At 32.5% G+C, this 24,375-nt stretch overlaps 1 protein-coding gene across 2 annotated transcripts in view; it reads right to left on the reverse strand.

Annotated features, from left to right (window-relative positions):
* The window catches only part of LOC111149765 (elongator acetyltransferase complex subunit 4), a 249,656-nt gene that overhangs the window by 127,693 nt on the left and 97,588 nt on the right, over positions 1 to 24,375 (reverse strand). For both annotated transcript variants that reach the window (XM_022507026.1, XM_022507025.1), the window contains exons 6-7: positions 21,089 to 21,173; positions 16,187 to 16,375 (exon numbers count right to left, since the gene is read on the reverse strand). In XM_022507026.1, the coding sequence (XP_022362734.1) occupies positions 16,187 to 16,375; positions 21,089 to 21,173 (274 nt within the window). The remainder of the gene's footprint in view (positions 1 to 16,186; positions 16,376 to 21,088; positions 21,174 to 24,375) is intronic.

A 24,375-nucleotide genomic window follows, 5' to 3' on the forward strand; every position in this document is an offset into this window, starting at 1 on the left:
TTTTTTTTCAGTTTTCTTTTTAATAGGTTATTCTATTAAACATTTTAAAAAATCTTAATATTCTGAAAACTCTTATACATGGGGTAAGCAAAATATTATAATGAATAGGGTGAAGAGAATAATGGTTATAATATTCAAAATTAATTTTAGGTATTTTTACATAAATGATAGTTTCATACTACTCATATGGACATTTGCATCTTTGGTTTAAAAATATATAATGGGTAACTTCTTAAATCAGAAATTTGTTGCTTACTACTTTCTACTTGAAACTGTTAAAATGTAATTCACAGATGTCCAAAAGCTCCTAGCTTGCCTGGAAAAACAATTGCTAATATCCAAATATCAAACAGAGCATCCAACTGATGTTTGTGATGCAGTGGTAGGTTAAAGATACTAAAGTTTAAAATCAGCTTAGAATAATCCCATATTGAGTATAAAATGATAGCCTGTCATCAGGAACAGGCTGACAGAGCCAGGTCCAGATGGGAGACTGGCTGGGAAAAGAGCTGAGGCAGGTGGGAAAATGATGGGAACCTGACGGCAGACAGGACTACTCCCTCTGCTGGCAAGGTTCTCATCTGCTTGAATTTTTAACTAATGACTAGCTTTTCTTTAATTATTTAAGATAACACCAATAAATTATGTAAGGTGTTCCTTCCTTAGTTGGCTGTTCTGCATTTGCACATTTTCAAATTCATGGTATCCTATTTTTCACCAGATTAATTTCTCAGAGATATAAGGATCCAATGTTTCACCAGGAGGTCCAATTATTTATCTTGTAATTTAATTGCATCCTAAGCATAAGCAAATGTAGCATTGCTTTTTATAATATAAGGCCTTTAAAAATTCAGAATGCCTTTGATTTTATATTTGTTGATTTATGTACTTTCTTGAAGAAAAACATTTCTTGGGCTACTGACTTCACAATCTCTTTCTCAGGCTCTGCATAATGCCCTGTAATGAAATAATATAGAAATGAACCATATAAATCAACTATACAGGGAACAAGGAAACAGCATGTCACAGCAAAACAGCATAGATGTACAGCGCCAAACCTATCTGATAATCTAATGATCTGAGTTTACAGATATTATGTACTAATATGTAAGAAATTAAGAACTAATGTTTACACAAAAAATTTGTTAAATTTTACAGAAAAATTATTCAATATTTGATTTTCAATGTAAGTTAATAGCTGCAGCAAAAACATTTAGTAAAAATCTGTTCTAAGATTTTGGCCTACAACCAGAAGCTCCCAGAACAGGAGGGATCAGCTTTTTCACCCACTGTTCTCATCTGAATCCTGGCTTAAAAGCTATTCCAGCTCCCAGCTTTCCAGAAGGCTCCATCCCAGGAATCCCTGCCTGCCATTTGGTTTGCTGATTTTAATCTCTCAGGACTTTCTTACAGTGGCTCTACTATGCTGAACTGGCACTTGCTTCTAGAAGTGAGTTATTATTAAACCTGTAGGTCAACTGTGGCACTAACAACTCTTTGGAAGCTTTCAGCCACAGTGTACAATTTGCTAGTCTAATTAAATATTAATTCTAAGTGTTACATTTTGTGGCTAAGAGCTTTTATTTTCCATCATCAGCCTGGAAGAGAAAGAGGTTACAAGGCTAATTTAATCTCTCCCCTTGTCCTCCCCAACATTAAAGATTAACTACATAGGGTGTGAAAACATTATTAAAGAAGCAGAAACTCTTTATATAATAATCATGTAATTAATAGCAAAAGGCTAAAACATAATGTTAGGATATAATATATGACCTGGTACTTAAAGAGTTTTAAATTATAATTAGTTACAAGCACATTTTGTTTCAATATTAAGAAATAAGTATCTTTTTTTGAAGATAGTAATCTTTCTTTAAGAGAAAGTATGCATCCAGGTATATAAGTAGGAAAAACTCAAAACTTACATTTTCTCACAGGTATTTTTCAGACAGCTTGTAACACCAAAGATTAAAAGCTTAGTAATTTTATTTGTTAAAAAAAGGCAAAATTAAATAAAGTTGTATCTATTTTCTGTACATAAAAAGTGATGAAGTCAAAGATAGTTTATAATAAAAATAATTAACGTTAAAGATCCTTTTTCCTTTTTTCTTCTACCACATTCAAGTGGACTGAACACAGAGGTCTCTCTCTGCTTCTGTTCCCAGAACAGTTGTGTCCATGCGTGGACACTGGGCATTATAAAGTCCAACAGCCAAAGATTCCATATGCCCCAACAGATGACTCAATCTCCATACTGTGATGAGACGTTTCACTATTTCTATCATTGATGTATTTGAAAATTTTGGCTCTAAACAGTACTTTAACAATCACCATCACTACAAGGAAATACAGTAGGAATCACTGTATGAAGTGTAACATCACAGAGTTATTTTAGAACAACAAAAAAGTTTTAAATTAAAATGATTTTTCTTTTTACGGCTTGCTGAATATGCTTTGGTTGGATTAAGTATAATGAAAGATTTCTAAGTGGTAATTTTTCCCTGTAGAGATACACATTTATCTTATTGAGCATTTCAAATATCTTGCTCTTATTTAATATGCATAGTTACACTACGGTAAAATGTTATGTACTCTGCAACTAATTGTCTATATAGACAGAAACGTACAGATAATTTGGAGTTTGTTTGTATAAAGTTTCAAACATCCAAGAAAGTAAATTAAATACATCCGTATAATATATATAAGCTAAGATTTCATTTAAAAAATTAATCAGATACCAGAATATGTAATATAAAACAGAAGAAAATAAAAACTGGAGCTATAAGAATTACAGATTCTTATAAGTAGCCTACAGTAGCAAAGTCTATTATTCGCTATTGTGAAGAATAATAGATTCTGTTTACAATGCACTAGACTCATATGAAGTTACTAAATTTTCAAAGACTAGAATTTGACAAATATGGTACAATATTAAAATAGGTTTAATACAATTCAGCTGAAAATTGCTTCTTTTTACACTTTTAAAAGTGTTAATTTCTTACAAGCTACTTCAGACTAGTTGAAAAGATCTAGAAAAATAAAAACCAGATTCTCAGTTGAGAATACCTTGATTAAGGAACTCATGAAAAACTGACAGCCAGAATATCTAACTTTATCTTCTAGTAATTGGTAATTATGATCAAGAGATTAAATCTAATCTCTAATTTTCATCCTTAAATATTGTCCTTAGCAAAGTACATTTAAACAGACCACTTAAAATAGATTACGTTATGTGACAGAAGGTGATGCTATGCTTCCTATAATGACACTCTTATCAACAACTACATTAAAAATATTTTCCAAAATTTTATAGCTGTAAACTCACAAAAGTATGTTGTTCCTTCACCATGCAATTATTTTTAGTTCTTGTTTTAAGAATAAAAGGTTTCACACTGAGAGAAATTCACAAGGCCACTGGAGTCCACATTTCATAATCCCATATTAGTGGTTAGTTCTAAGCAGTCCATTACCTGACTTAGAGTTTAGCTGCTAAGATACTCAGCATGAACACAAAAGTTTATGGATCTGAAAAGACTTGTTCTGAATTTCTCTACTTTGAAACACTCATTCATTGCAATGGGTTCAAAGCTTTATTACATTAATGTAAAATATTAATATGAAAATATATCAATTAAATAACACACTAAAACCTTCAATTTTCAAGAGACATTATAACAAGACGTTTTCTTCCTGCTTTCCTTCAGAAAATAAACTTTCCTTAGTATAAAGGAACATAGTGGTGATGGTTTTCTTTAAAGAGATAGATGGGGGAAAATGTCCATAGATCAAATTGTTGGAAAACTTTGGTTAAATGATAAAAACTGAATAAGACTATTAAATGACCAAATGCCGATGACGATAAGTCAAAATATGCTCTAGGCCACTTTCAAATCAGGAATCTATTCTGAATCAAATAAAGTTTAAATAGTTTATAAACTAATGTTCTGTAAGCAAATACATTAAATGTTGGCACTATTTAGAAGTATTCTAGAATGAGAAAATATTATTTAATATTTTATCATGAATAATGTCAGAGAAGTTTTCATCCCTGCGTTATTATAGTTAAGGAGAAATTTATTAGGTTGTTGTTTATATTTAAAAATTCCTTTAAAAAGTAGGATATGACAGTTTGAATAAATTAGCAATAATAAAAAGTAAATTTTCTTCCTGAAAGGGAAACTCTGAGAAAGGCACAGAAAAATATCTGCCCCCTTATTTTAATCAAAATTCTAAGTTCTTTGATATTTATTTCCTTACAGTTTCAGGTAAAAGTGTTTTTGATCAATAAAAACAAATCAAGAACAACCTGCCATAGATTGTGTAAATAAAATGCATTAGTTAAGAGAAATTTACTTTCCTTTTATCTTACCAGTGAACTCATAATAAGGCATAAAGCTAATTTTTTTGGCATAAAACTTAATTTTTATTTCCAAAAAGAACAAATGTTATCAGTTATCATTTTCTTCAAGCACACAATTGTCACTAGGAACTAAAAATGAAATTAATTTAAAAGGCAGAAAATGTTATATAATTTGGAGGTAGATGACAGGTTTTACTATTAGTAAGCCAGTTCCCATTTATAAGACCAAAAAAATGATAGTTTCATATCTTGCTAGTTGTGGAAATCAAGCAGTACCTTATTGTAACTGCTTCAAAGGTATCACTTTGCAAAAAATCTCATTAAAAAGTTTCAAACGGTGCACAAACATTTCTAATGGTAAATGGGAAGAAGCGGTAGAATGTTCAATGTACCTGAAACAGAACAACCTTTAAATTAGAAATTTATACTTAAGTTTTAAAAAGCTGAAGTAATATTCTCATACTTAAATAATACATAGTGAGAGTTTCAAGGTAGGGTTTAGTTATTTTTCTTAGATGTAACCTTCCCTCTTTTTTTTTTTTCCCCAATCCACGACAACCTTCATTCGACAACAGTTTTAAACAGTTGAGTTGTGAGAACGTGAGCAGCTGCTGTTATTATAACTAAAGGTCTGTTACGGCTTGAGTCTGAGAGACCACATGTTCGGCTGTCCTCTCATCTTGCCATCCTCACCAATTAACTATTAACATGGAGGGCTGTACACATGCTCTGGGGGGCTCTTTAACAGGCTTCTTGGCGAGTGGAACAACTACACAGCAGGGATCTGGGAACTGGGTAATGCTGGAATATAGGGGAGCCGGCCGTAGTTCTGCTCTTTCTAAGGACACTTTACTCCATAGTCTAGCATGTGACAAAATTTGTATTTAACTTGGCCATTTTCACATATATTTTTAATACACTGTCTCTGAGCAGATGCTCAAACTATTTTCTAGAAAGAGACATATTAATAAGAGTAATGTTACAACCTCACAGGGAAAATTGTTTAAGACAATACATTTATTAAGACATTCATAATATATTTGGTGAATAATTTTAGTGTTTTCTTAACAGATATTTAGAATTTATTTTTACACATTTGTTTCAATGTATGCTTGTTATTTTTACCTGTGCTGTTATGGAAATAAGTTTTAACCCAAAGAAAATTAAAAAAAAAAAATTCAAGTTCAAAGTTGTGAGGCTGAACACAAAATATTTCAAAGGCAAATTTAAAAATAATTCTTCTTTATTCTGCTTGCCAAAGTCTTATTAGAACAATAAATTCAAGTCGGTTTTGAATCTATGTCATTATTTTCCCTATTTTAACTTTTCCTCCTCTTTGCAATTTCCTTAACTATGTGTTCCTTCCCTACAATGAAATTAAACATGGGAAGCATGCCAAAAGTATAATAAAGGGTAACTAATCATTACTGTACAAGTCTGACAGAATGCTAATAACTAAAGTAAGAACGCTGATTGGCTATTTTACCAATTTAAGAGATATAGATATTTTACGTATTATTAATCTAGTGATATTTTACACAACATATTCAACTAAAGTTATCACAATTCTGTTACCCTATAGATGTTTAATTATATGACATTCCCAAAGATATGAAACTACACTTGTATTTCCTGCAGAAACCACTTTACTATCAAATTTCAAGCGCAAGCTTGCAAATACTTACTCCTTTTCTGCTCCATTCACACTATCTTTTATGTTGCTGAAAAACCTCCACAAGGATTGGGACATTGTCTTATTTACTACTATATCCCCTATATTCACTTCTATATCCCCACAAGTGCCAAGGCCTGCAATAAATATTTGTTAAGTGAATGAATAAGTTAAATTACCCTTAGACATTCAATCACCACTTAAATCCTGACTTAGAGTCTATAGGAATGGCACTGGTCATAGTGGAGAGGAAGCTGACATACGATGTTAAAAAGAGTCACGGTACAACATGGTGTGAGGTTACTATGACTTAGACGGCTGCCCGACTTCAGGCATGCTTCCTGGTCTGTCTCAGGCCTAAGCTTTGAGAAGACTGTCAGAGTCTTTCATGAAAAGAGAAAGAAAGCTGAGGATTTCTACTGCTTTGATGAACTTGTACACCCTATTTTTTTTTGTCACCTGATCTCTGTTCAAATTTTCAATTTTGGAAGTTTTTTAAAATAAGAATAGGGAAGGTAAAGATTGCTGGCCTATACTGAGTGCCTGCTATGTGTCAGTAGTGCGTCAGCACATATCGTCGCTAATTCTCTGAACTTGGTCTTCTGCACCCCATTTTTATAGAAGAAGAAGCTGAGGCTGCCAAAGTTAAGACTTTACTAAAACCATCTGACTAATTGGGTCTATCTGTCTGGAAAAGCCTTGTGCACGGTCTGCTTCTTAATTCTGCTGGTATTTTAGTACTTCCACAGAGTAAGCTGCATAGCATGGTAGTTAAGAGTATGGTCATTAGAGGCCACTGCTCTGGTCTAAATCCTACTCCTCTCTAGCTGTGTGACCTTGGGAAAGTCACTTCAAAAAAAACCTTTTTTTGGTCCCTTGTTTCCTAATCTGTAAAATGGAGACAATAATAGCACCAACCGTATGGGCTTATTGTGAGTTAATATTTGAAATAATAAAATGAGTTAATATTTGAAAAGAGTTGAGGACTGCAACTGACCCAGAGAAATTAGTCAGTAAGATTTATTAAATAAACTCCCAGTCCCGTGGTTCTGTGTATTCATATGTCTTTGATTAGCATCGTAAGCATACTGCTTCCTGTTCTTATTCCCTTTCCTTAGCCTAAACATTGTGATTTTCCTTACAGTCTTTAAGAGTTATTAAGAGTTTTGTCCCCTATTTACATCATGCTTGGTTTAAGCAAACTGTTAAATCTTATATTTTCTCCTAAGTACTTTGATATAAAAACAAGTATGTGGTGAGATGTCATGCTCGAAGAGCAAAAGAATAATTTGTTTTTTTTATTTATGTGATAGCTAGAAAAATTGCTGGGGGAAGAAACTATGGAAAATAGGAAAATTTTAGATGGATGAGTTTTTAAAAAAGATATTCTCTATTTTGAGGAAAATGTCTTAATTCTTACATTACTTAACCTTGACTCATCACCAAGCCTGACCCTACACTTTCCTATTTCCATTTCAAAATAGTCTTTTTACTGGTACTGTAAAAAACATAAATTTAAACTATATCTCTTCCAGTTATATAAAGTTTTAAATGTATCTATAAAATACCAAAATGCAAATATTGCATAATGTTCGGCCATCCAGTCCACCTTCTCATCTCAATCATTATTTAATTGGTGATATATATAGGATGACTTGAGGTCATCTGATAGTATGACTGCTGTTTCCTTACACAGGAAAATCTGAAACATTTTCTTTTCCTTGTTCTTGGATTGATCCTTTTGGAATAAAGAAAATTACCTATATATATGTGTTTATTTCACAATTTTTTTTTTTTTTTTTGCAATTACACATAAGGGAATATGCTTCCATCCCTTTTCCTTCCCTGACTGCAATGAAACTTTTTACTTAATCTTTCACATGTACTAATTTGTCAAGGGTTTTACAATAATAGTTTTCTCTTTAAAAATACTGAATAGCAATGTTAGCCTAGAACTCTTCTTCCTAATGGAAAGTTACTGCCGTCAGAGTTAGTAATTCATGATGGATAAAGATGTAATGTGACAGAGAGGAAAGAGTAAGTTATAAAAGATCTGAGTTTGATATTAGCTTTAAATATGTAATTAAATATGTGACTTTATCAAATCACTTAATTTCAGTTTAATCATGTTTGCAATTGGCATCACGTCTATCCTGCAAAGTTTTTGTTATGATTAGGGCTGCTAGCTGTATAACCTAACAGTGAAGATGCTAGAGTTTGGAGTCAGGGAAAGACATGAGTTAGAACATTACTGGTCTTGCCACTTATTCACTACGTGACCTTGTAAAAATAGAGGTAAGGCTTGTGGTCAATATTCAAGGACATAATGCTTGTAGAGTGCTTGGCATGTGTTATGTGCCTAATAGTTTCAGCAATAGCATAGTTATAGTAGTAGTAAGAGTATTTTCACTGGTATCTGAAAAAGTTTCTTCCAAGTTTACTTATCATCACAATCATGAAGCTCATTAAAGCTAACCAAACTAATATTAAAGTATTAACTTTATAATGACTTAACATCATTAACAATGCAAACAATATAAGTATGTGTACAATGTCTAAGATGATTGGAGAAAGGAATTTCCCTATGATATTTGTGTGATTATAAAACTCACAATGTTAGGTTCCCGCATATTCTATAAAAAGCCCTTAAAGGAAGAATAGATTATCCTCTTATAAAATTATAAATAAATTCTACTGGCCAAGGAGGCAAAAATTAATTTCTTATTTATGCCAAACTTTTCAGTCATAAGACAAAATATGCTGGTATATCCTGTATAAAACTAAGGTAACTAAATAACATTTTAATAAGTTGGCCATTTCCAGATAAGATTGGGGTATGTTAGAAAAAAGATGCTACTAAAATCACATAATTTATAATAAAGATTCAAGAAGTTTCAACAATCAGATATTAGAAATAATTTCCTAAGTAAGAATCATTATTTCTTTAACATTTATTGAACATCTAGAAAAAGGTTAGTTGCTGTGCTAGGAACTTTTATGCTTTATTGTCTTTAATGATGTATTATTATCATAAACCTAAGCTGGCAATAAAAAAAATTATAAATATGTAGCTCTAACTTTCCAGAGACTACAAAGTATTAGATATATAAGATTATATGAAACCACATGTTTGTAGCAGAAAATAAGTACCTTGGTAAAGAGTCATACCTATAGAAAGAGAACTACTGAATGTAAAGTGTTTTGACATATAATTAGAATGTTAACTAGTAAGTAAAAAACTATTTGAGAATATGAATTAAAGTTGTGTAGAAAATTAAAATTGGAACATATTGATCTGTTAGATAAAACTACAAAACTTTTAGATGAAAACATAGGGAAAAACCTAGAGAGGGCAAAGATTTGTAAAATGGGAGTAGCAGGGGAGAGAAACTGTTAACCATTAAAAAAACTGATAAGTTAAACTTCATTAAGGTTAAAAACTTCAGCTCTTCCAAAGACACTGTTAATAGAAAAGGCCAAGTCATAGACTGGAAGAAAATTATTGCAAAGATATACTTAAAATATTTAAGTAATTTTACTATTCAATGAGGAGATAAATAACCCAAACCAATGGACAAAAGACAGACAAAAGGAGACAGGCAAATAGCCAACAAATATATGATAAGAATGTGAACATCATTAGTTACCAAGGAAATGCAAATTACCACAATGTCATACACTTCACGTGTACTACAATGGCTAAAATATGAAAGATCAAAAATAAAAAGTTTTGGAGGGATGTGATTCCTAGAGAGATGAAAATACCCATGTATACAAGACTCATACATTAACATCCATAGCAGCTTTATTCACAATAGCATCCATCTGGAAGGAGCTCTGTCCATCAGTAGGTGGAAGGATATAGAAATTGTGGTATATTTTTACATTCAAAAACTAATGAGCAATAAAAGTAAACTGTGACATGTATAACACTATAGATGATGCTGATATTAACCAATATGATTGTTAGACATTGTATAATGAACTGTGTAAAATATTTGGAAGATCTGTGTAACTCAGTGAATCAGCACCTTCCAAATGACCAAGGAATGAAATGCTGATATCTTCAATGGGTAAAAGACCCATTCAAAGCACAAGATAAACCAATGCCTTTTAGGGTTACATAATATGAAAAACTTCATTGATACCGTTTTTGATTCCACATTGTAATCAATGTTTATACTACTATTATTTTGTGAGTTTCAGTGTATATTGAAGAGGAATATCCACAATTACCTTAAAAGTTATTAAAAGAGTTCTTTTTCCAACAATGTATCTGTATAAGTCAGATTTTCTTTTCATTTTTCAACCAAAATAATATATCACAAAGGATTGAATAAGGAATCCAATATTAGAACCTGCTGTTTTCTACTAAGGAAAAATGTAAAAACAACGTTATTTTTCTTGCTAAAATTTTTCGTTTTGTTTTGGAAAATCATTATTATTTACAATTGTTTAATCATTTTATTATTTTAACTGAATTCATAAAAATTTAAAAATTTCTGCTTCAGTTTCTAACATGGTAAGTATCAATAGATACAACCCAAATGAATAAAATTGTTGAGATTGTCCATTGTTCTTAAGAGTGTAAAGAGGTTCTGACATAAAAAAGTTTGAGAATCACTGCTCTAAAGTTCTGCTCTGGTATCCTCATAACTCTGCTATCAGATTTACCAACTATTTTGTAACTTGTCTTTTTTTTTTTATCAGCAGCTTTACTGAAATAACAATTCACCCATTTAAAGTATACAAGTCAGTGTTTTTTTTAGTATTCACAGTTATGTGCAACCGTCACTCAAGGCATTTTTTTTTCAAAGATTTTATTTATTTATTTGACAGAGAGAGATACAGCGAGAGAGGGAACACAAGCAGAGGGAGTGGGAGAGGGAGAAGCAGGCTTCCCACCAAACAGGGAGCCCAATGTGGGGCTCAATCCCAGGACCCTGGGATCATGACCTGTGCTGAAGGCAGACACTTAACGACTGAGCTACCCAGGCGCCCCACCCAAGGCAATTTTACCACATTTTCTTCACCTTAAAAAAAAAAAACCCAAAACTTCTATCATTTTACAAATCACCCCTTCACATACTCAAGGTCTCTGTGTCCCTACATTCCAAGCTCTAGGTAACACTAATTTCTGGCTCTATAGATTTCCTTATTCAGGACCTTCACATTAATGAAATCATATATATATATGTTCTTTTGTGATGGCTTCTTTTATTTGGCATAATCTTATTTTAAGGTTCTTCTATTTTGTAGCAAATATTAGTACTTCATTCCTTTTTATGGCCAAATAATATTTCATTGTATGGATAAATCACATTTGTTTATCCAGGTGTCAGTTAATGGAGATTCAGGCTGTTTCCATCTTTTGGCTCTTATGAATAATAGTGCTATAAAACATTCACGCACAAGTTTCTATACGGACACATGGTCTCATTTCTCTTGGGGACATACTAATGAGTGGAATTTCTGGGTCATATGATAACTCTATACTGAATCACTGAAAAGTGCAAGACTGTTTCTAAAGCAGCTGTACCCTTTTACATTCCCACCAGCAAAGTATGAGGGTTTCAATTTCTTCACCTTACCAACACTTACTGTTACTTAAGTTTTTATTCTACCCATCCTAGAGAGTGTGAAATAGAATCTTATTGTAATTTTGATTTGTATTTTTGATGATTCATAATGTTGGGCATCTTTCATGTGCTAACTGGCCATTCATCTATCTTCTTTCAAAATTGTATATTCAAATTCCATTCCCATTTTTTATTGAATTGTCCTTTAATATTGAGTTGAAAGCATTCTTTATGTGCTATAGATACAAATCTCTATTCAGATATATGATTTGTAAATATTTTCATGTATCATAATGACTTCTTGATGGTGTCCTTTGAACATAAAAGTTTTTAATTTTGAGATGCATCACTGGCTCAACTAGTAGAGCATGTGACTCATCTCAGGGCTATGAGTTCAAGCCCCACATTGGGCATGGAAGCTGCTTTAAAGAAAAAAAGTTTCTAAGTTTGATGAAGTCCCCTTTGTCTATTTTTTTTTCATTGTTTGTGCTTTTGGTGCCATATCTAAGAATTCTTTGCCAAATCTAAGGTTATAAAGATTTTTCCCTAAGTTTTTTTCTAAGAGTTTTATAGTTTTGGCACTTACATTTAGGTCCTTGATTAATTTGAATTAAATTTTGTACCTGCTGTACTGTGTGTACTGTGTGTAACTTCACTGTTTTGCTCATGTGGCCATCTAGCTGTCCCATCCCATTCATTGAAAAAGATGATTCTTTTCTTGTTAAATGGTCTTGACATCTTTGTTGAAATCAGCTGACCATATGGATTTATTTCTGAACTCTCAATTCTATTCTGTTGACTTATATACCTATTTTATGATAGCCTTTTACCATTGTTTTTAGTAAATTTTGCAATTGAGAAATATGAGCCCTCTTACTTTATTCCTTTTTAGGTTTATTTTGGTTATTCTAAGTTCTCTGAAATTGCATAGCCATTTTAGAATCAGCTTGCAAATTTCTCCATAAAAATTCAGCTGGAATTCCGATAAGGACTGCATTGGATCTGTAGATGAGTTTAGAGACGATCGTCATAATAATTTTGAACCTATGATCCATGAACCTGGGAAGTTTTTCCATTCATTTAGTCATTAAAATTTTTTTCAACAATGTTTTGTAGTTTTCAGAGTATAAGTTTTACATTATCCTTGCTAAAATTATTCCTAAGTATTTTATTCTTTTTTGTACTATTATGAATGCAATTGTTTCCTTAACTTCATTTTCAGATTGCAACACAAGTTCTTAATGTTTACCTCCCCATTAGAAGGTAAAGTCCCTGAAAGGAACCAGTATCTCATTCATTTTGAAACTTCCACTAATATAAAGTGGGCTATAGCATTACTAGTTACTCAAAAACAGTAAAGAATAAATGAATGAATAAAGTAGGAAAACACAGCTTCAATAGATAAATTTGTAAGAAATGCAGATCTTGGGTGCCTGGGTGGCTCAGTGGGTTAAGCCTCTGCCTTTGGCTCAGGTCATGATCTCAGGGTCCTGGGGGGTCTCTGCTCAGCAGGGGGCCTGCTTCCCCTCTGCCTGCCTCTCTGCCTACTTGTGATCTCTCTCTCTGTCAAATAAATAAATAAAATCTTAAAAAAAAAAAAAAAAGAAATGCAGATCTTTTCCCCCAATTTGTTGAGAGGGAAGTATTTGGATTTAAGAAATCTTGATGTGAAAGGCACCTGGCTGGCTCAGTTGCGACAGCATGCAACTCTTGATATAAATTTGGGGTTGTGAATTTGAGCCCCATGTTGGGGGTAGTGTTTACTTAAAAAGAAAGAAGAAAGAAAGAAATTGTGATGTGAAAAGTAAAAAATTTTTTCTGATTAAGATCTCATTTTTATTTTTGCTATAAGTTTGTAATTATTAAAGAGGCTGCTAACTTGAAGAGAAAAAAGTTGCTATGGTAACCCTCAGAAAGCTCAAGAGCACAAGTCACTGACAATGTATGGAGGTACGGTATACCGTCAATTACACTCCTCTCTCCACTTGTGCTGGAAGGAATATGGTGCTACATCAGACTATCTTAAAATGTTTAAACAGTCACTTAAAATAGTGACTTTTTCTTAAAGGAAAATGTGAACCTTTTCCTGTACATTGAAGGAAAGCTCAAGGATTCACGTTTCACAAACTTCATATAGTCCTTAAATAAAGTCTCAGCTTTAACCCTCATATAGTATGTTTACATACAGCACCTTAAAATGGTATTTCTTTATCTCCTTAGAGAACTCCAAATTTCACTTATATCTCATATTTCTGTTAATGTAGTTAAATGTAGGGTTTGCATAGAACCATGAAATCTCACCAAGTACAGTCTTTGTTTCTGTGATTTGCTTGAACCTGTCATTTCAGTTCAGACCTCAGTTGCAAAACAGGGATAATGCTTTACTTGTCCAAAGGCGGGAGCCTAGCACAGATGAGCCCCATGTCATTTCTAGCTCTAAGATAAAAAAATAGGAGATTTACTAGCTTTGAATGAGTTCCAGAATAAAAATCTGTTACATCTTCTAGTATGTGGTTCTGGAATCAATTTTCTGGATTCAAAGCATGGTTTCTCAAGTACTGAACACTGACCTAGTTTCTTAATTTTTCTGTACCACAGTTTCCTTGTATGTAAAATGGAGATTATAAAAGTAGTTACATAAAATTTTATAAGAAGCATTAGATCCTGACTTTAGGTGTTTTATATTTGTTAGCTGCTATCATTGTTATTACTATGACTTCCCAGAGAAGTAAAGGAAAACAAAACTCAAAACTATTCTGCTCTAAGTGTCATTTCAAATCATAGTGTTTTTTTTTAATTATTTTTTTATTATTAACATAGAATGTATCATTTGTTTTGGGGTACAGGTCTGTGATTCGTCAGTCTTATACAACACAAAGTGACATCACAACACATACCCTCCCCAGTGTCCATCACCTGACCACCCATCCTCCGCCCCCTCCCCTCACAGTGTTTTAGTATGTAAGTTAGAAAAAATGATTACAGGGATTTTGTTTATTTTGACTTTCACATTCCATTCACTGCAGCCAATTTTTAAATTCTTTTTAATATTGTACATTTATTATAGAAATATATACAAAATAATACCATGAAAAAATATACGATGTAATTCTAGTTTCTCTATTACCCGTACAATAAAAATAATGATGAAAATTGTCCCAAACTTGCCTCTTGAATACTCTTTAAAAAAAAAATACTTTTTGAGGGGGGCACTTGGGTGCCTCAGTGGGTTGAGTGTCCAACTGTTGATTTTGGCTCAGGTCATGGTCTCAGGGTCATGAGATTAAGCCCTGCATTAGGCTCTATGCTGTGTGTGGAGCCTGCTTAGGATTCTCTCTCCCTCTTCCTCTGCGCCTCCACCCTCCACACCCCTCACCCACTCTCTCTGTCAAGGGGAAAAAAATGAAATAAAAAAAATAAAAATTTTTTAAAGTTTTATTAATTTATGTAATCTCTACACCCAGTGTGGGGTTTGAACTCATGACCCTGAGAACAAAGAGTTGAATGCTCTTCTGACTGAGCCAGCCAGGTGCCCCAGCCTCTTGAACATTCTTAAGAAAAGGACTTTTTTGAGTCATTGAGGAAAATCTTGTAAAGATGCCTCTTTTTCCGTCTGGGGAGGACTGACCTCTTTTCCTGAAAGTGTAGCTTCAGGAGATTTATACACAGAAACAGCAAGGGAAGAGAGGGACTTGTCCTATTCAGATCAACTTTTTTTCTTCCCTTTTTTCCCTTCAAAATTTGGAATGTAGAAAAAGATACATACCATAAAATTTACCATTTTAACCATTTTTAAGTATACAGTTCAGTGAAATTAAATACATTCATAAAGTTGTGTTACCATCACCACTAACAATTTCTAGACCAGTTTTCATTTTGCAAAACTGAAACTCTATACCTATTAAATAATAACTTTCCATGTCCTCTTCCCCTCCAGATCCTGGCAACCACCATACTACCATCAGTTCTATGATTTTTTAATACCTTAAGTACTTCGTGTAAATGGAATCACAGTATTTGTCTTTTTTGCAACTGACTTATTTCATTTAGGATAATGTCCTCAAGATTCATCAGTGTTGCTGCAAATGTCAGAATTTCCTTCCTTTTCAAGGTTGAATAATACTCCATTGCAATATAGGCCACATCTTGCTTATCAATTCATCTGTTAATGGATTTTCAGAATGCTTCCACATTTTAGCTATTATAAATAATGCTAAGAACACAGGTGTACAAATATTTCTTCAAGATATATGTTAGATCAGCTTTATGATTAATGAAAAGATACCAGTAAAAATCAACCTCATGTCACAATGATATTACATGTTTACAAGAAATCAAAGAAAAAAATAATAACATTATTAATGATGGACTTACATATACTCACTGTATATTAAAACCACAACTACACAACAATTTAACAATCTAAACTAAAAGACATTTTTCTGGCATTTCTGAAATCTGTTTTACTTAAATGGCAAATGAAAATAACTTATCAGACTCAGACTCATAAAGCATGTATATATTGTTCCTCCTTATGTCACACTAGTTAGGGGAAAGAACTTTTAGAAAGATTTGTACCTGGATAAGATGTGTTGGCATTGTGATGATACAGGCTGAAAGAGAAGTTCGTAGAAGACCACGGAGAACATAAAGGAACTTCGTAAGGCTGTGGCTGTTGTCACAGTTTTCCGTACAGCAAATGTCATCTCCCCACAAAGGTGAACCAAGATTCTGGATTCCTATTCTTAAAATGTTTTTCTGTTTTTTCTAAAGGAAAGTGGGAGTGAGGTAAACACATTAAGTTTCATTAACCAGTAGGCTACCTCTTTCACTTCTCTTTGCCAGTTTTTAAATTTATAAAAGATTAGGGAGGTAAAGTCAGTAGAGGTGGTAAAATGCGTAGTTAGTGTAAGGTAAGATAAAGGAAATCTTCACTATTACAAGACTGCAAAAACACAACTGACTTTTTTTCTTACTTTTGTAAAATTTGAAGAGTATCAAAAGCCTCAATCTTCTACATTTTAACAGTGACTACTCTAAGGATTGTTTGAGGCGTCTGAAATAATATATAAAAAATCAGTTAGCAATAAAGAACATCTACACCAGAAGGCTTACAAACCATTCTTAGTATTACAAAATTCTACAAGTCTTTCAATAAACTATAATTTGCTCAATATTTCTCATTTAAAATGCTACTGTGTCCAATGTCTGATACTTTGAAAGAAGTTTAAAAATGTGTGTTTTGGTTTTACACTCTCTCTATATAAGACTTTACTTATTCTTCTTGAGGTTATTTTTACCAAATAATTTAAATTTAATGCTTTCCATAAAATTGAACAAGTGAACATCTAGAAGTCAAGACTACTGATATAGTGACTAATATTTCCTGGAAAAAGAACATTTAAAAACCATTAAATAAAACCTAGGATGATTATCAGTAAGTGTTTGCCAGAGATGTATTTATAACAGATTTTACTGAACAAATGTTTTATAAATGCTTTCTTTAGCAATCTGGCAAAATTTCTGGGCAAAGGAGGAGACAATAGCAAAACCTGGTGCATGGAAGTAATTTAAAAATTATTATTACAATTCTCATTGGGAAAGTTAAGTTTTCTCTATTAAAGCAGACATTTGGAACATGTGCCATTTTTGAGTGTGATTTCTGCTGAAGCCAGATCCTACAATATATCACATGTTATTGCTATAATAAAACTAATAAAATTTATTTAACTAATATAATTTATTAACCACCCACTAGCTCCCTGATATTACAGATAAAAGTTGAATTTGTGTTATTTTTGAGAGTTTATCAATAAAGGAAAGTAGGGAAAATGTTAGAAGAGGAAAAACAAAAGGGGACAATAATTAGTAAAATGGGTAAGACAGATATTCAGAGTCTGGGCTGTGTAATTAAGAAGATGCAGTTCTAGGCAAGACCCATACACTACTTAGGCATTCATTTTCTCATCTCTACAATAAAAAGGACAGAATAGAACATTGTTCTATGAGCCTATACAATTCTTCAAATCTACAAAGGGAAATAATGGGTTGGATACAGCTATTAAAATGAGATTACAGAAAAAGGAATTTAGTTTAAGCACATTAAAAAAAAACCTTCCTGACTCCAAGAACCTGGAACACAATGATACTATCAAAGTAGCCGGTTCAATTTTCTTTTCTGGTCATATTAAGTTTATGATAGGCAGTCACCTTAAGATATATGTTATGATCCTCAGCAGTCCATAAAAATTGTTTTCTTTTTTAATTTCTGCATTACTTGAATGAAATGAAATAATAATATGTACCAGGGCTTGTGTTAGAAGTTTAAATAAGTTTTGGATGAATTCATGTAAAATATCTGTGAACTGACAGGTTATCCCTTACATTGTATTACTTAGAAACTCAGAATTTAAGTAAAATGGCAAGATTACATTTTATTTTGTCATTCCTAAACTTGTTTTCTCATGTATCTCAATTAGATTCGCAACAGAAAGAGCAATCTGGAAAAAGGGAGAGAGAAACCTTTCCCTAAAATCTAGGTATTAGAACAAAATCTGAAGGCAGAAGGAGAGCAGCATTATATCATTTTCCCTGTCAACATTTCAGAAACTGAGGGCCAGCTGTATATTTTAACCCAGTCACTATTACCAACTATTGTATCAAAGAGCATCTGCTAAAAGTTTATAACAAAAATGTTCTTAGGTGCAGAAGCAGGAGAACTACAGAGGTTTAGCAACCTTGACAGATACATTGATATATCTGAAAAATAATGAAAATATTAAGCCAAAGAATGAATAATAAGATATTTAAGTGGGGTAGGTACTGAGCACACCAGAGTATAACTGAGCATAATACTTCAACATAGAGAATACATTTATATTTTTTAAAAAAATGACAGTAATGGCAAAAAAAAAAAAAAAGGCTGAATTACGAATTTCTTGTGTCGTTTTTGTTATAATTCCTTTGCTATGACATATAATAATGGGGGCACATCGTAGGGCATAACAAAATTTAAAAAATAAACTTTTGTGTTAAGCTGAACAATAAATACTTACATTTATTCCTATGAGAACATGCAAAATATTTAATCTGGTATTCTAAGGAAAATCAATGTTCATTACTATTACATATCTCTTAGATATTTAGTTACATTCATAACTTAAATGAAATTATAGCAGCGATTTATAAATGTCTCCATTCCAAATAACCTTACAGATGAGCTACACTACTTTACTTACTACCAAGGTAATCGTGTAATAGTATATAATACTCAGTTCCTAATAGCCTACTTCAAGTAAACTAAATTAAGTTATTTGAAAATATAAGTTTATTTGAAACTATAGTGATAGAGGAAAGAAGAAGAAAATTTCCTTTTAAAAAGAAGAATTTGGGGCACCTGGGTGGCTCAGTGGGTTAAGCATCTGCCTTCAGCTCAGGTCATGATCCCAGGGTCCTGGGATGGAGCCCCACATCAGGCTCCCAGCTCAGCAGGGAGTCAAGGCTTCTCCTTCTCCATCTGCCACTCCCCATGCTTGTGCTCTCTCTGTCTCTTTCCCGAATGAATAAATGAAAAAACTTTTTTTTTAAAGGAGGATTTATTTCAGTATCAGAACATTATTTTGACTCAGGAATAATATTTTTTGAAGTAGTGCTTCATAGATGCATTTTTGTGGCTTCTTGAACTCATCTAAAGTTTCTGAGACAGATGTATAGATAAGGTAATTTGGCAAATGATACATTCCATAATATAACAATATGGAAATTTTTTAATATAAAAACAACATAAAATTTATGCTTTTGCATGTTGTAAATTTTTTCACCATTCTTTGTATTCACCATATAAATATCTACATCAACTCTGTTTAATCTTTGTGAAAGTCAATAGTTATAGAACCTCTGGTTCAGAGAGACAAACCAGTTCAATTCGTTGCTTATCAACTTTCATGAAATAAAATACCATTTATTGAAAATTGTGTTGTTTTTCATACTCAGATAAATGACTAGGAAATTTCATTCCATTCTAATAATAGCTTACTGATCAAGGGTCCTTTGGATGGATGTGTGCAGATGTGTGTACACATGTGTATATACATATATATGCAAGTATATCTTTTTGCTATTGGCTTTGCTTTTTTGCACTTTATAAAATTTCTTGCTCTTAGAAGATTTATCTCATTCTGCAAGAACACCAGCTCTGCACACTGTATCATAGGAACTGTTATGACATGCCTGTTTCCATAGCAACCACAGCCAGTGGGGAGAGGTGTCTGTCAGGGACCAATTTACCTCTCCAGACGGGCAATGCTACTAAAGGGATGACACAGTGCCCATAAATCTTAGCTAGAACCAAAAATGGAGCAACAATGAGCAAAATAAAATTGTAATAAAAACTGAGCCCACAAAACTGTAACATACATGAAGAGTTATCTATAAATAAATGTGTATGCTTCACCACACACATAAATATTTTCAACTTGCTATTAAACTGATGATCAGCTATGGTGAGTGCTGTGAAATTTCTAGGCCTGATGATTCACAGACCTGTATCCCTGGGGCAAATAATACATTATATGTTAATAAAAATAATTAAAAAAAAAACCTGATGATCAAAACAAATTTAAAAATTACCTTGCTGTGGAAAAAAAATTAAATACAGCAGTAAAGTTTATAGGAATACTTAAAATTTATGGATTAGGAGCAAATGCAGTTGATAATGCAAAAAAGAAAGACTTCTGGATTCCTTGCTTTCTTCAGTAAAAATAATGGTGCTCTGGAAATACTTCTGCTAAAATAATAATAATGAACTGAAAATCTTTAGCAGCTATAGCAATTAAAGTCACTGAGAAAGATTTCTGAAAGGCATGATATCTGGAAATAAAATTTCTCTCATTTTGTTTAAGTTAAACTAACCGGAACATCTTTAATAGTAGGAATTTGGAATCTTTAACAGAGGGAATTTAAAAACGTCCATTTTTAAAAATAGAGCTACAGAGAAATAATTAAGTTATAAAATATTTTAAGATAGCAAATAAAATCACCTTTTATTCAATGAGACAACTCAAAGCATGATGTTATAAGAAATAAAATCTTAACTAATTTTTACTCATAAGGGAATTCAGTTAAGGACTAACTGACAAATATAAAAAATTTAGATAAGAAAGTACAAGTCCTGCAGATTTAGGAGTAATTTTAACATGTGGTTATTTATTAATTCCAGGTGCTACAAATATGGACTTCAGATAATTTACATCAACAATGTATGCATACATCTTTCGTGCATACACTGAGAACTTAGCTAAAACTTTAAATACACATTAACAATCAAACTAAGGCTGCCTGTGCACTGCTTATGGACATCTTCTGTGCTTGGAAACAGCTTGCTCCCTGTTGATTATTCTAAGACCTTCTGGGTTTACCTCTAAGGAGTTTAAAAGCAACATTATACACATGATTACAAAAGGTTTTGAAGGTACTCAATACCTGGGGATTGGATCCATCAAATCCTTCCTCATATATGACGTTCTGGATAAACTGAAGCAGCTTTCTGTAGCCACCGGTCAAAGAACTGTTGGTAAGAAGGGGTTCAAACACATAAATGGGCTTATTACAAGGGAAATTCAAAATCTAACCCAAAACATTAAGGAAATAATTAAAATTTATGAAATTACTTAAATATAATATAAAATGAACCAAAATAGTAAAAATAATTTAAAAATATACAGTCAATAGACCCTGGGAATAAGTTAAAATGCCTTATGTTAACTGGCTCAGTGTTCTTGACATAATGGGAAGATAAAAATCTGTGGAGACTGAGATGGCTTAATTATGTCAAGCTTAGTTACCTCCAAGAAAATTAATGATTTAATGAAGCAACCTAAAAGATGAAGCCACTATAGCTTTTCAGGAGTAATCATAGATAATTACCACATAGTTAATGAAGTGCTATGCCAAGTACACCTGAATCAATGTCTCGATCACCTAAGCTCATTTTCCAGGAAAGTCTTAATTTTCTTAGAACAAACTGCTAAAATAATAGTAATTAAAAATTTGATCTTTTAAGGCCTATGAAGACAAGCGAGTGTAATTTCCACTTTGTTTTTAAAACAAAAATAATAAAGTAAATGTATGAATTCAAGAAGACAAATTATCTCTCACATGAATATTAGTATTAATGTTCCTATTTTAAAATATTTTACAAAAATGGGGAGATGGCAGGCTCCATTGGTACAGCATGAGACTTGTGATCTTGGGGTTGTGAGTTCAAGCCTCACGTTAGGTGGAGAGCTTACTTAAAAATGTTTTTACAAATGTTATGAAACACCTCAAAAAAAAATTAGTAACTGTGAAGAACATCTGGTTTAACACTGACTGAATTTAATATTCTTGATAATGCACAACCTGCGTGCTATGGCTGAACATTGTCATGATAACGAAGTTCTGGAGCATAGCTGTTTTATAGACATTTAAGTGACAAATGCTGTAAAAGCAGTGGGTGTCCTTAAAAATACAGAAGTGTTTGCTCCATGTGATCCTAAGTAAGGCAATCACATATGCAGAATCAGTGCCCTAAAGAAAAATGAAATATAATTGGAAGCACACATCCAACATTAAAGAACCTAACAAGTTAAGGAAAGCAGCTGACCACTTAGTGTGCAAAATCAGTGGTAGGTTACTCGGCCTGTTGCCCTTTGCTGTAAATATTTTATTAAACATAAAAGCTGGCCCCAAAGCACCTAACAAAAACAAAATAGAAAACCAAGAGAAAGGAATACTGTTATGTGCAAAATAAATATGACTCCAATTGGAGGCTTTGCCAGTATGGTTATTTCACATATAGTTATTGCTCCATTTTCAATGAGAGACTGGATTATATGGACACATTTTTCCAGTTTAGTGAGTGAAGAAATGTGTCCATAAAAAATGATATTCCATAATGGTACTGATGTGACTCTTTCATAAGTATATGAATATATAAATATATATAAACACATAAATACATATGAATAGATAAGTAACGTATTTGTCCCGGCTAGCTCAACTTCCAGAAGACAGTGCTGCTGTTTGAAGGCAGCATGTTCAATTCCTATCCGGGTCAATTAGATGTGCACAAGGGGTAAATCTGCTCCAAGGCCCCAGATTATGAAGTGAATTTCAGGCAACCATTTGACAAATGTCAATATGGGTTAAAGGAGGGCGGATCGAGAATATAACCAGTTCATTCTAATCCACCAACAGCCAATCTACTCAAGACATTATTTCACATACAACAACGTTTCTTAAGCATTTTTCCTTCTGCCCCAAATTGTTCAATAATAAAATTTGCCTTAAGTGCTTGGTAGTAAATTTGCTGTCTGAGGTGCATTACTAGACAACACCTACACAAATGAATTCTTAGTTTTTTGTTGCTACTACTCAACCAGAACAGTCGGTTATTTCTTTTTTATTCTCCCAGTCTGTTAAAGTAACTATAGTAGAGCTAAGGCCCTCTTCAAAGTTGGTAGAGAGGTTTGATATGGGAACAAAAATAAAGACATACAGTCAAACACCTTAATCTCTTTCTTTATTTAACACTGACATGAAACAATCCAGTCACCAGCAATGTTTAGAACTTTACAAATAATAAACTTCCCCAAACTCATTAGATTTCTAGGACAATAAACACTTTGATAACAAAATTAAATGGGAAAAAAATCAATATATTTAGGTATATAAATTGATAATATTCATTTATGATACATGGAATTACAGCATTTAAAACTGAACTAGTTTATATAGTATTGATATTAAACTATTATTAAGTATTGTTAATCTCTATGAGATACAGCTCCTGCCAGCAATACATATAAAAATGTCTTTTTATATATATAATTTTTTAAATTTTATTTATTTATTTGACAGACAGAGATCACAAGTAGGCAGAGAGACAGGCAGAGAGAGGGGGGAAGCAGGCTTCTTGCTGAGCAGAGAGCCCGATGTGGGGCTCGATCCCAGGACCCTGGGATCATGACCTGAGCCAAAGGCAGAGGCTTTAGCCCACTGAGCCACCCAGGTGCCCCTATATTTTTACATCTAAAATTTTTAAAAAATTAAACCCCTTTAATTTTGAGGCTGTTGTCTTTTTTTGTAGCTGTTCAGCAGTACAGTAACTTATAAATCAGGGGATGGCAGAAGAAACTCTAGTTATAAATATGACCCTGTCCTCCTTATTAATGTTTCCAAGCAATTAACAAAGGTTAGGTTATCAAAGTATTTAAAACATGTCCTAAAGCAGCACATTTCAAATCCTATATACTATTTTACCTTGATTTTCTTAATTTCCAACAACTTTTATAGTAAAAAAAAAAAAAAATTTGTGATTCCACAATTTGTCTTTAAAACTACAACAGTACGAAGAACATAAAAACAATTATTAGAACTTTAATTTTTACCTTTAAAATATCATTTAAAATTGTTTTTGGTCAAAAAAATTGTTCCATGTCTACTTCTATTACCATATCTTCTGATAGTAAATTTCTTTATATTAATATTAAATACAGGTAAGAGTTGTCCAATGACATGAAATGTAAAGCTATACATACATATATTATTATTATTATTATTATTTAAGTAGGCTCCACAACCAACATGAAGCCCAGTGCATGCTTGGACTCATGACCCTGAGATCAAGATTTGAGCTGAGATCAAGAGTCAGATGCTTAACTGACTGAACTACCCAGGCACCCCTAAATTTATATTCTGATGACCAAGCTCAACATTTTAAAAAAACT

This window comes from Enhydra lutris, unplaced genomic scaffold (assembly GCF_002288905.1).
Source record: "Enhydra lutris kenyoni isolate GAN:26980312 unplaced genomic scaffold, ASM228890v2 scaffoldscaffold22, whole genome shotgun sequence".
In the NCBI taxonomy this organism is placed as follows: Eukaryota; Metazoa; Chordata; class Mammalia; order Carnivora; family Mustelidae; genus Enhydra; species Enhydra lutris.